This window comes from Choristoneura fumiferana, chromosome 23, assembly GCF_025370935.1.
Source record: "Choristoneura fumiferana chromosome 23, NRCan_CFum_1, whole genome shotgun sequence".
In the NCBI taxonomy this organism is placed as follows: Eukaryota; Metazoa; Arthropoda; class Insecta; order Lepidoptera; family Tortricidae; genus Choristoneura; species Choristoneura fumiferana.
In genome coordinates, this window is record NC_133494.1 from 3,578,249 (window position 1) to 3,591,422 (window position 13,174).

Below are 13,174 nucleotides of genomic sequence, written 5' to 3' on the forward strand. Positions count from 1 at the left end.
TGCTAGAAACAAATGAACTGAGAATAATTAAAATTACTGTCTGCTTGATAATGGTGGCATATTTGCTGTGTGAAAGGTTGCACTAACAACAGCAGCAACAAAAAGAAAGATCCAAATGATATCACGTTCGTTTCACGCGTAAGTATTCAAATTGTAATTCGAATTTCGAAATCAGAATTTAAAAGATGCGAAACAGCCAGTACTTTTCACTAATCAAATGTTCTATAATATTTATACACCTACTACTTTTTATTCCTCATTTAATCATAATTACTACTATCACAGATGTAACTACATATATATAGACAGACAGATATGAAAGAGAAGTAACCTTTCTTATGCTTAGCACCTGGATCTGTGGCAAAATTAAGGCCATTTATATTTATTTCTGTAAAATGTATTTATGTAGATAGTTGAGGCTTAGATACAGATTTTTTTTACATCCTGCAATACTCATATGTGGAATGTAAAATATTTTGGTTGAAGTATATTAAATGCTTCTACCTTTCCGACGAACATTGAGTTAAAGCAAAAGTGGGTCCGAGCCATTGGTAGGACCGAACTGGGCACCACCAAGCTACGCTCGTGTGTGTAGTGCGCATTTCAGCTATGAACAGATCAATCATGATGGCCGAAGGATAAGGATCAAAGATGATGCTCTGCCGGTTAAAGATTTGCCTGTAAGTTTGCTCCTTATTATTTTAATTTTGAGTACATAATAATCATGAAAGGTCAAAAAACATTATGACTATAACATTATCACTTGAATTATCAGATTTTCAACTGTTGGACATAGGCCTCCTCCATTGACCTCCAGTTGCTTTGATTTGAAGCTGCCTCCACCCACTGCACCATGCATCTATTTTAAATACTTATACTAAGTTATAAGGTCTTAAACTTTGTGATTTTCACTCATAGTCTAAATACCACGCACAAGTAGTCAGTCTACTGTGACCATGGCCACTGTAATGTTGCCAATGTTGAGGTAAAATTATCGTGTGTGTTAGCTCGTGTGTATAAGTCCTGTGTGTGGTATTTTGACTATACTAAGTTATAAATGTTTTGTTTTATTCCTTTACTTGTGTTTCTTTTAGTACAGGGGTAGAGAAGAGTGCAAGAGATATGTATGTGCTAAATAACTGGGACATTTTACTCTGGAGGCATCCTCATATAGATTCTGGTAACATGCAATTAGGTGCCTGGGACCTTCACATGTTTTAATGACCCTGATTGGGCCCTTGTTGTTTTAGCTGCAATGTCACCTTTTTGTTACACCATTGTCCCTTTTCGTAATCTCGCTATCTTTAAATACAAGAACACTCTTGAGAGCCTTTTGCCTAGGTTTTTTTTTTTTTACTTTAGTATTTAAGACTCATATAATTTGTATGCCCGAACGGGTATGATGTAGCTGAACATTATTTCAACATTGTAACTACAACTGCAGTGTATATACCTATTTTCGACGAATAAAAATATTGATTGATTGATTGATTGAGTGATAAACATCTTTGAAAATTGAATTGATACATTCCAGGCCAACTCCAACTTTGAAGCATCTCATGTAGAAGTATGCCGGTTCTGCCTGGCAGCTGACCTGAAGATGTACAGCCTCCTGAGTGGAGTGCACAGGGTCTACATGGATTCTCTTGCAGGATACAAGGTAAGTTAGTCTGTAGAGATGTTGGTAAAGCTTATGATTCTGGAAAAGTCAAATATGAACTGGTATGGAAGCAATAAAGATGCAAAATGTTGTTTATCTTTTTTATTATAAGATATTCTATGAACGCACGCACGCACGCACGCACGCACGCACGCACGCACGCACGCACGCACCACGCACACACACACACACACACACACACATTATGTCATTTTTTGTTTTAAATGTTTACAGGAGAACTGTACCATCGAAGGTCTTCCACAATTTGTATGTTATGAGTGTGCGGCTCACCTACGGAGATGCTATAATCTAATAGAGAAGAGTATGATAGCACAGGCAACTTTACTTGACATATTTGCTCATAATGGCAAGGTAAGATATTATTTTAGGTCTAGTTCTATATATGTCCCACTGCTGAGCAGTAGTCACAAGCCTCATAGAATGATGGGGCTAGGGCTGTTGTTCCCACGTGGGCCCAGTTGGTATAATTTTTTTCTTTTCTTCACCACTTTACATACATTCCTTAAAGTTGAGATGTCTGAAACGAGGCTCTTGAAAAATACTTAACTTTTATTTCAGATAACAAAAAATCTTGTGAAACAAGAAAATAGAAAGGAACTGAATCTAATATCGTCATTGGGCATTCAAGAAATTAGTAGAAATCAAGTAGAATTCAAAGATGATTCAGAAATCGTAAATATAGATAATATTCAAAATGATGATGAAAACAGTAGCAGTCAAGCTGTAGTTAATTTTATAAATATTAATATACCTAAAATAGAAGCAACCAATTTCACACATACACAACCTGAGGATATAGATGAAATTGATAAATATAATGAAATGGACACTAATTTTCATGATGAAAATGATACAACTGATGACAAATCTGAATGTTCAATTGATGAAATGAGCTGTACTGAAAACTTAAATTTAGATGCTGAATTTAAACCTAAAGTAGTTAGGATAATTCACGAAGAGGAAGTAAGTAAAGTTACCAGTGGATATAGAAGTAAGTGTTCTAGAAACACCATTAATTAGAGTTGTATTGTCTTAGGAAACGAGAACTTTTAAAAAAACGGTAAAGAAATCAAGTAAAGAGGGACTGACGCCAGATGAAGTGGAAATGCAGAAGTACTTTACCATAGTTAAATTAACAGTAAGTTATTTTAATATGATCAATAATGTAGCTTCATAGTGAGAAACATGGACAGGACACCTACATGAAGATACTAAGGGGCTGTTTCACCATCCATTGATTAGTGTTAACTGACGGTTAAATGTGATGCCGTCTCTATTTGTTCCGTTCGAATAGGCGGAGACAGCATCACATTTAACCGTCAGTTAACACTAATCAATGGAAGGTGAAACAGCCCCTAAACGTTAAAGTCGTTTTAGAAATCTAAAACTGCAGATTTTATACCTTGAATCTTAGGCAGTTGTCTCACCGCCAGCGAGGAAACGATTGGCTATCGACTATTTTCTCGCTCAAGAAACGAACAAAAGATATAAGAGCCTGTGTGAGTAAAAGAGACACATATATTAATAGTTGATCGCTGGCTGTTTATACTGTCGGCGAGAACTCGCTCTTACATCTTTTGTCGCAGCGACAAGAGCTATAAAACTCGCTGAGCTATAGATACTCGCTCAGCGATGTCAGCTTGGCGGCTGCCCCGCACGAGCGAGTAATCGCCCGTCGCACTCGAACACTCTGCACTCACTTCTCGCTGCTCACCCACTCGTTTCTAGTTAGTCGTTCTACTCGTTTCTAGCTCATCGTCGGCGGTGGGACAAGTGCCTTATGTGTTTATTATTCATATTGTATTCCTCTTGTTTGTTTCCTCCGAATTCGTTACCTTGCTCATATTCATTTCTGTATCTAAATTGTCTGGAAGAGACCTCTATAAAATTGCCTATTGACTGACTATAAACTATAGCTTTATTTTTAAGGTTTTCAATAAAAAAAATATGATATTGTTTATGTTTATGTCCCCAGTTAAAGCAACAAATAGAAGAATGGAACAAAACCAAAGCAAACACCGAATCCAGTGGCGAAACTTTGAAATGCCAAATCTGCTCCAAACTATTTGCACATCACACACACATCAACTGCACATTCTTAGACATGAACCAGTAAGTTTAACTGGTATTTAGAGGGTAAAAAGTTCATTTATCTACAAAGAAGCTATTGAATAAATTTCTTGTGGTGTGGGTAAAAATAGCACAACCGATTTCACTAAGACAGCCTTATTGCTAACGTCTCTGACGCTCGTGGTTTTTTCTATGCGAAGTCTGTCAGATTGCGAGCGCGAGCGGAAATACGGCCTGAGGGGACTTACCCCTTACTTCATAACGACAAAGCCTATTTTAGTTTGCGCTAAATTCGTTTGTCCTTATCTGTCACTTCGACATTTGTATTGTAGAAAGGTCGCAAAGCATTTGTTAGTTAACATAGGCTTGAAGTTTTATGAATTTATTGTCTAACACACTTAAAATTGCAATCGTTTTCACACGGTGGAATCGGTTTCACGGTGTAGGATGTGGGTAGAAAGAGATGGTGATTGCGTTGGCGAAAGTCAGCGCGTAAGACAATACGACCTCTGTCTATTACTATCTTCGGCTTTGATTATGTATGGGCTATAAACTATGTACTAAATTACAACCTAAACTGAACAATTTGCAATACAAAGTTGTTTCACATTCGTTATTTGACGGATAAATGTGCGCCGTCTCTTTTCTTTTGTCCAATAGACGGAGACGCATCGCATTTTTTAGGAATCTTAAATGTTCTGAAATAAAGATATTATATTTTATTTATTTTTTATTTATTTTATTTATCCATCAAATAAAATTAATCAATGGGTGTTGAAACAGCCCCTTCTTAATCTACATGGTCTAGGAGTTTCCAAACTGTGTCAGCTTGCGGCGAACTTACAGGCTGTGTTTTGCCACGGCGCCCTTGCAGCTAGGATTCCTTGCTAGTTGAAATAGGGCAGTGTTTTTCAAACTTTTCAGGACGGCCTTGATTTGAAAAATATTTGGTGAACCCCTGCTTACCTCCACTTACAGTTATTTGTATTATCTTGCATTGATAATACAAACATTGAATAATCATACACAATAACGGTGGGAGTATTTTAAAGATACTGCGACCCCCTCAAGGGGCATCCGCGATCCCCCGGACTGAAAAACACTAAAATAGGGTATATTAGCTAGCAATGACGTGGAACCGTAAAGCTCGATTTCAAGCAGACTAGGTACCTAAGTTTCCCCACGCGGCGAGGAGTGGGTCAAATGAAACTTCCATCTGTTGACATCTTTCGAGATTTTTTTTCTGCTCTGCGTGTTGCACATGCGACTAAACGTATTGAGTTATTAATGTATTCGTTGGTTTATTTATCAGAGTCGAGGTAAAGCTGAGTGTACAGTATGCAAGCTTCGGTTCAAAAACGAAGTGTTGGCGAAGTCTCACGCCAACCGAACGCATGGCAAGAAGTTTTACTGCAGGACTTGCCCTAAGGCTTTTAATAATGTGTAAGTTTAATTATTATCTATTAAAAATATTTTTTATTATATATTGAAATTTTATTATATATTAAAAAAATCCATGGGTATACAGGATGTAACATTTAGATCGGTCAGTATGGGGAAGTCTGAAACTATTAGACATACGAAGATCTACAGGGCTACTATGAAAATCGAAGTTCGTGTCGTTACGTCCCTCTGACGCTTATACTTTTTAATACGAGAATGAGAGGGACGGTACGATAGAATTTCGATTTTTGAATTTCAGAGTAGGCCCTCTGTTCTTAGGAACCATGTCGTCGATTTTAGTAACACGAAAAACAGCATTTATTAAAAAAAAGTTCAATTACCTTCATAGAGGGCCAGGGTGTTACAGACATTTTAGAGGAAGACCATAATTTAACCATTTTATTTTATACTGCAGGACGTACAAAATAATTATTGCGGGCAGTATTACTATTCGTTTCAAAGGAATTTCGGTGGGCCGGATTAAATTCCTTCGCTGGCCGGTGTTGGCCCGCGGGCTATACTTTGTCCTTCACTGGCCCCTAACTTGTTCAGATTACAAGATGAAATCTGCAACCCTTCTGTTGTCAGAGTATGATATTATTGCATTTTTTTTAATGGTTTGTTGCATTTTTTTTATGTTTTTTTTTTTTGTATAAATACTTTTTTTTTATACGACTGGAAGTCAAACGAGCAAGTGGGTCTCCTGATGGTAAGAGGTCACCACCGCCCATAAACATCTGCAACACCAGGGGCATCGCAAACGCGTTGCCAACCTAGAGGCCTAAGATGGGATACCTCACGTGCCAGTAATTTCACGGCTTGTCTTACTCTCCACGCGAAACACAAACAATTCAAGCACTGCAATCACGCACGGCCTTAGCGAGCAAGATGGTGGTAGCAATCCGGGCGGACCTTGCACAAGGTCCTACCACCTGCAAACCTGTTTACCCTTCCCGTATTACTGACTGTGTAAAACGTGCCGCGAGACGGGCGCAGGCTGAAAATCAGCGCCGCCGGTTGTCGACCGGCAGCATGTGAATGCTGAGCTTGAGCCTATTGCCACATATTTGTAACGTGTCTGTTGTTTTTTATTTTTGTATTTTGTTATGTTCATTGTTTTTTTTTAATGTGGCAATAAATGTCTTTTTTTTTTTTTTTATATGAGTGCGTGTGAGCTAACTTTGGGGGCAGCAGGCGTGAGTGAATAAAACGACTTGTAAAAGTGCCCATTGCGGCTAATTTACTGAATACACACAAACACACAAACATCACGCCTGTATTCCCAAATGGGGTAGGCAGAGCACACAAAACGTTACCTTCGGAGCCACTTTTAGCAATTTTAGGTTTTAAGTTTGACAAAAACAGTAAAATAGTGACAGGTTGCTAGCCAGACATCCACGAAAGAAATGGAGAGGTGTAATTCTAACCTGACACCACACGGGTTTACTGAATATATGGTTTGAATTTGTTTTTTTTTACCTACAGCGGCGTAGCAAAAAAGCACCACAAATGGCACGCGGGGCACGTATACGCGTGCGGCTCGTGTTCGTTCGCGAGCGCGCACGCGTCGGCGCTCGGCGCGCATGCGCGCTCGCAGCACGCCGGCGCACACGCGTGCGCGGCCTGCGGGCACGCGTTCGTCAGCGCAAGGGGACTCGCGCTGCATGCCGCTACGGTGCACCAAGACAAGCCTGTGAGTATGAGCGTGTATATCGTGACAACGCTAGAAACGATTTAATGAGAGGCTGCCCGAACTCATGCCCGCGACCAAGTGACTTCTGCAACGCTACGTGGGCCATAGTTCCCACGCGGGCCCAGTGGGGATTGGGAACTTCACACACACCATTGAATTGCTTCGCAGGTTTGTGCAAATTTCCTCACGATGTTTTCCTTCACCGCAAAGCTCGTGGTAAATTTCAAATGTAATTCCGCACATGAATTTCGAAAAACAGAGGTGCGAGCCGGGGTTTGAACCCACGACCCTCTGCTTGAGAGGCGATAGGTCAAACCACTAGGCCACCACGGCTTTTTTAATATTAGTAAAGATTAATCGGAGACCAAGGTCTTACATTGACAGTTTTACATATTGCCACGTAGACATATTTTTAAAGCTAATCGAGGTCTGTATTCTGCAGAAAAAAAATCAAGGCATGAAACTACCGTCAAACTCACTCATCATAGTTAAATAAACGTCTAACTTACTCTGTCACGCTTGCAGCATTCGCAGTGGCATGTGCTCAGAGAGGAAGGGCCACGAATCAGTCCGAAACAAGTCGAGCTAAACTCGATTAAAGACGCCATCTGTTTATCTGCAGTTATTATCCGCAGGACCAAGAAGAAAGCTTGCTGTATCGGTGTGAGCAGTGCGACCTCAGCTTCAAGACGGAAGGCGCAAGGCGAGTTCACATGCTGACATCCAAGCAGCACAAGAAAAATACTAGTTTGTGGTGAGGACCAGCATAGAACTACATATAGGACAATACAAAGAACTACCTAAAATAAACCTAACCATCAAAAAGTTGGAAAACCTCCGACATTGTCACTTCAAAGTTCAATATCTCAAAACGGCTGAACCGATTTTGATAAATGTCTAAAAACCATCGCTAAACCCTGCTTTCAAATAAAAAAACCGCATTCAAATCGGTTTACCCGTTTAAGAGCTACGGTGCGGTGCCACAGCCAGACACAAAGATACACATAGCGGTCAAACTTAACACCCCTCTTTTTGCGAAGGGGGTTAATAGTACATTGTGTCTTAAGGGCGGTAAATAAAGAATTACGAACAAGAGTCTATTAGAAGCCCGAAGTCGAAGACGGAGGGCTTTAATGAGTCGATGTTCGTAATTCTAGTACCGCCCGTGCGACATACAATGTTTTTTATTGGCTGGTGCATAATTGTATATTTTAAAGAAAAACTAATTTTTTTCAAAAATTGCCGATACCGCTGACTGCGCGCTTGGCATTTACCGATCACACGAGTGTTTTATGCCTAATTATGTATAGCCGCATACATAACAATCTACATGCATATCATATTTTCTATAATATGTTCAGATATGGCCTATATTTAAGTAGTGTTACTGATCAGTTTGAAGTACCTACCAAAGCTTAAATAAAACTATTAAAGTTTTATTTATAATAATAATTATTATCTACAGCATGTCATAAGTTTTCTACAATATGTACGTATGGCGAAAAAAATATTAAAGATACTTTATGTAAACATTAAGATGACTGTATTTTAATGTGAACATTAAGATGCACCCGCAGATACCAGTTTCTAATAATGCCATGGATAGTCCTGAACATACATAGGGATTATCTATGCTAGTAGTGTCACTCTCGAATACCCGGGGACCAAAAGGAAGAAACAAAGAAAAAACATTTATTCGCGACGAAATGGAAAAAAAATACAATCCAAAATAAGCATGTGCATTTCATGAAATGGTCCCATATCAGCAAAAACAGTGTTTGAAGTAGTATTTATTGAGAAGTGGCAGTAGGGTCGTTACAACGAATTCGGTGGGCATAAGTAAAATGGCGATTCCGTTAAAGACTATTTTAAATACCTATCGATTTTTGCACAGTATAAAAAAAAATATCATGGGACACTTGACACCAATTGACCTAGTCCCAAACTAAGCAAAGTATCTGGTTCTTTTTTTGATGCTAGTACAAACATTATAATATCCATTCATATCTCTCCAGTGATTCTACACCACAAGACCCAAGTCTAAAGAATAGTTGCAACAAATGCGGCGTCGAGTTCCCTACGCTGAAGCAGCTGGTGGAACACGGGAAAGCGGAGCACGGGCGGGCGAGGAAGAAAACCAGCTGGAGTCTGCCTGGCGATTCTTATCCGACACAGTGCGAGCATGTAAGGGATCTTAGAAAGAACAATCAGTATTTCTATTTGAGCCCTCTCCCTGTCTGTGCTAATAGGGAATATTACTGCAATTTTGCAAGCCGTGGTGGCCTAGTGGTTTGACCATCTCTCAAAATCGTAAACAGTTCTGATTGTTTCGAAACCATGTGTTACATTTCAACTTTAGTGAAGGAAATTAGTGACTGCACGCGATGCAATCAATGGTTTGTTTGCCGAATAAAGCAAGAGATGATTACTTTATATCTGGGAAAATTTTCTGGTCAGATAAACAGTTTTCTTAGTATCTTAAATGCCATATCATATTATTTCAACATTTTTTTTTAAATCTAGCTCTAACGTTACTATCGATGTAAATATCATTATTATTTTGTTACTAATAAATATATCATGATTTCTATACATAGGTGCTAATACTATTTGGTCATGATCTGTATAAATCAACTGACGTCATGGAGGTTTGCCCTAGTGTCGCCCCTTGCGCAGAACTTTGCCTAATATGCCCTATTTGTAGGACCCAGTTAACACGAAATTCGTCCGATCTTCAGTGCGTGCAGTGACTCGACCGATGGTAGGCTTTTAGCGTTGAGACAAATGAGTATAACCACTATATTTACGTTAGTTGACTTTTATATATTCGATTTTAGAAATCAAAGTTAATAACCAAAAAACGCGAATTACTTATAATTTTTTTAAATATAAAACTATAAAAGAAAATCATAAGTCTACGAGTAGTCTAAAACTCTGTTGAGTAACTTAAACTGCAATTTACATTACTGAAATTTTTTGAGCTGGTCACGACTTTGAATGGGTGTCGTCGACTGTTGAAGGTCAAGCTACTTACCGGTAACAGAGTTCTAGACTGCTAGACTTGTTTTTTTTTCCTCTTTAGTTTTTATTTAAAGATTATTTAAGGCGGGTTTTTTGATTTTCACCAAATTTTTTTCAATGCATTTTTTTTTTCATATTAATGCAGATAAGTACTTTTGGAAAACATACTAAAGTGTATGGGATTTTCTCTATCTTTAGTTTCCAGTACAGTTGATACTAGAAATGATGTTGGTGTTGATGATAGAAATTGTAATTTGCCTGCTAGTATAAGAAAATTGTACAAATAGCAGGATAAGCAACCTATTCTCTCAATACCATATAATGAGTGATGACATTTGATGTAACTACTTATTCTATGCAAATAAGGGGCTGTTTCACCATCCATTGATTAGTGTTAACTGGCGGTTAGATGTGATGCCGTCTCTATTTGTTTTGTTCGAATAGACGGAGACGGCATCACATTTAACCGTCGGTTAGCGCTAATCAATGGATGGTGAAACAGCCCTTAAATCTCTTAATCTTAATTTTGCGCCCATGCTTAGCCGGTGTGTGTCGCTATATCGTCACCACTTTAAAAAAAAACTCGTATCTGAAAATGTATAGTTTTTCTAAGTGCACTTTATGACCATTACGTCAAGGTTCAATTTTGCTGATGTTCTTATTTGAGATACGAGATTTCTTCAAAGTAGTGACGATATGTATTGTTTAGTGTGGCGTGGTAGTGAACAGCCGGTCGCAACACTGGCGGCACGTGTCGCGGGTGCACCCCGCGGCGCGGCGCTCCTACCGGCCCGTGGTCACCGCCGTCTGCCACGCCTGCGGGAAGGGATTCCAGGTGACACTTTAGCCCAGTTTTTTTATATATAAGAGGGGCAAACGAGCAGACAGGTCACCTGATGGAGAGCGATCACCGTCGCCCATGGACACCCGCAACACGAGGGGAATCACAGGTGCGTTGCCGACCCTTTTAGCAATTGGTAGGCTCGTTTTTTAAAGATCCCTAAGTCGTAACGCTCCGGGAATGTTGCCGCAAGTTTAAACCTGCAAATAAAATCGCGCAAGTTTAATTACCTACATCCATATTATATCAAATCCTCTATCATGTGTTCCGCGAACCATTAAGAATGACTGCATTAACTCTAACTAGGTAGGTACTCGTATGTCTGCCCCACGAGCTGCGCCCGCGACGACCTGCCGCTGCTCGTGCGCGCGGCGCGCCCCCAAGGGGGCTGTAATGATTTATTTATTTATGATGTATGAAATATCTCTTGAATCAGTAACCTCCATTTTCTCAAACATGACATGAAATATTGACGTTGTGTTACAAATAATAGGCCGAGAAGTATCGCGCTGCAGGCGCTGTGGCTCAGCTGCGTGCGCGCGGTCACTAGCGGCCTGCAAAGAGATTTCATACAACCTTGCAGGCCGCTGGCCGGCAATGCGACCGTCTTTTGTTTCAACGCGCGCGCGCGCAACACGCACAGCCACACCACAGCACGCACAGCAGCACCGCCAGCAGCCACAGTACAGCGTCCCGCCAGCTTCATTTCTTGTTTTTTTTTTTTTATTATTTTATTTGATGTAATGTTTGAGAAAAGCACTATACAAGCCTCGGCCGGAACCTTTGCCGGCCTCGCATCCCTATCCGGCCTCGCTACGCTTGGCCGTCTATATCTGCTTGGCCGGCAACCCCCTACTTCCCGGCCTCTACAGTAATGTACTATTGTATCCTTAGAACTCCACAAAGCTGCAGCTCCATTTGCTCCGGCACGCGCCGCCCTCGGTGCCGTGCGCGCAGTGCGGCCGCGCGTTCCACGACAAGTACGCGCTGGCGCGGCATGCGGCGGCGCACGCGCACGCGCGCCCGCACCGCTGCCACGCCTGCCCGAGGGCCTTCAAGCAGCGGGGGAACCTCGCGAGACACTACCGGGTACAAATCAAGATTGCTTTTTGGAGTCATTGTATTTTTTTTTCAACTCCAAATGTTACTTTTACGGTCATCCCGTAAAATCCATATCAAAAGAACACTGAAACATAGATGCACAGAAAAACCAAAAAAGGAGACCAGCGTTACGTCATTCGTTTTATTTTCAAGTCTATTAAGAGCGTTTTTACCTGCTGAACTGGCAACATTGCATTTTTGTTAGTTTTTCTTGATTATTCCATAAGAATTTAATGAAAATTAAAAATGTGGTCTGATAGCATTGTTCTTAATATATAAGTTAATGTGTCTACTCCAATAATTATGCGTAATAGACTTTTATTTTCTTTAAAAACCGTTAATAAACATTTGTTCGTTATAATAGTTTCCACCCAACTATGACATCGGGGCTTATACCTACTTTCTTTAAAGCCCGGCAACGACCAATGGCTTTCTTTGACTTGTTGGTAGGTACTCATTCATTTCCCATCAGATGACCCGCGTGCTCGTTTTCCCCTTATCTATCCTATATATTTGTAAATTTATTTTTCCAGGTACACACAGGTGTAACCCCATACGAGTGTTCAATGTGCGGCAAAAAGTTCAAATACTCGACCAGCAGGAACCTGCACGTGCGTACTGTGCATTATAAGCTACCGCATCCGCCGCGAAAGAGGCGCGGCAAGGCGAGGGCAGATGGATGCGATACCGAAGCCAAATAAAAGCTGTTTGAGTTAAAAATATTTTTTCACTTCTCATGCTCGTAAAGTTCGTGTTTATGCTGGATCTAGGCGACATAAAATGACTTTTTATGCACTAGTGCATAAAATAAAATCTTCGTCTAAGATCAAGGTAATCAGGTGTCAACAGCCACAAAAAAGAAGTTTATATATATATTTTCTTATAATTTTTAATTTATATATTATAAATATATAGTAATTCATGTAAAATAAAATGTACATAGTAAGTGAACAATTGATCCACTGTTGCTAATTTCGTTTCCTCGCCATCGAAATGAAAAGCAGAGTGTAAAACTCGAGCATTAAACCCATTTTCCCCTCGACGTGTCTATCCACCCTCGCCATACCGGCTATGAACGTCTTGGGTAAAATAGCTCGTTTTATGCTCTTGTTGTACAATCTACTATTGTTTTAATGTACTTCTTATTAGTTCTTACTGTATCCTGGTGCTAGGTAGAAGAATATCCGAATTAAACTATTCACGGTGTGGCTAAAAGTTTTACACGCAGTAATGCCGTTTATTAGGAATCCTTACAAATTTTATAAATATGAAAGGGGGTTTACATGTTTGTTACGCTAGTACTCAACCTAGCGTGATAGAATTT

The 13,174-nt window shown here is 39.9% G+C and overlaps 1 protein-coding gene across 1 annotated transcript in view; it reads left to right on the plus strand.

Moving 5' to 3' along the window:
- Positions 1-12,699, plus strand: part of LOC141441064 (uncharacterized) — a 17,534-nt gene extending 4,835 nt beyond the window's left edge. Inside the window, exons 8-14 of the mRNA XM_074105700.1 lie at positions 5,064-5,194; positions 6,680-6,887; positions 7,523-7,641; positions 8,903-9,071; positions 10,618-10,743; positions 11,644-11,838; positions 12,384-12,699. Coding sequence (XP_073961801.1) covers positions 5,064-5,194; positions 6,680-6,887; positions 7,523-7,641; positions 8,903-9,071; positions 10,618-10,743; positions 11,644-11,838; positions 12,384-12,551 — 1,116 coding nt within the window. The 3' untranslated portion in view covers positions 12,552-12,699. The remainder of the gene's footprint in view (positions 1-5,063; positions 5,195-6,679; positions 6,888-7,522; positions 7,642-8,902; positions 9,072-10,617; positions 10,744-11,643; positions 11,839-12,383) is intronic.
- The last annotated feature ends 475 nt before the right edge of the window (positions 12,700-13,174 follow it).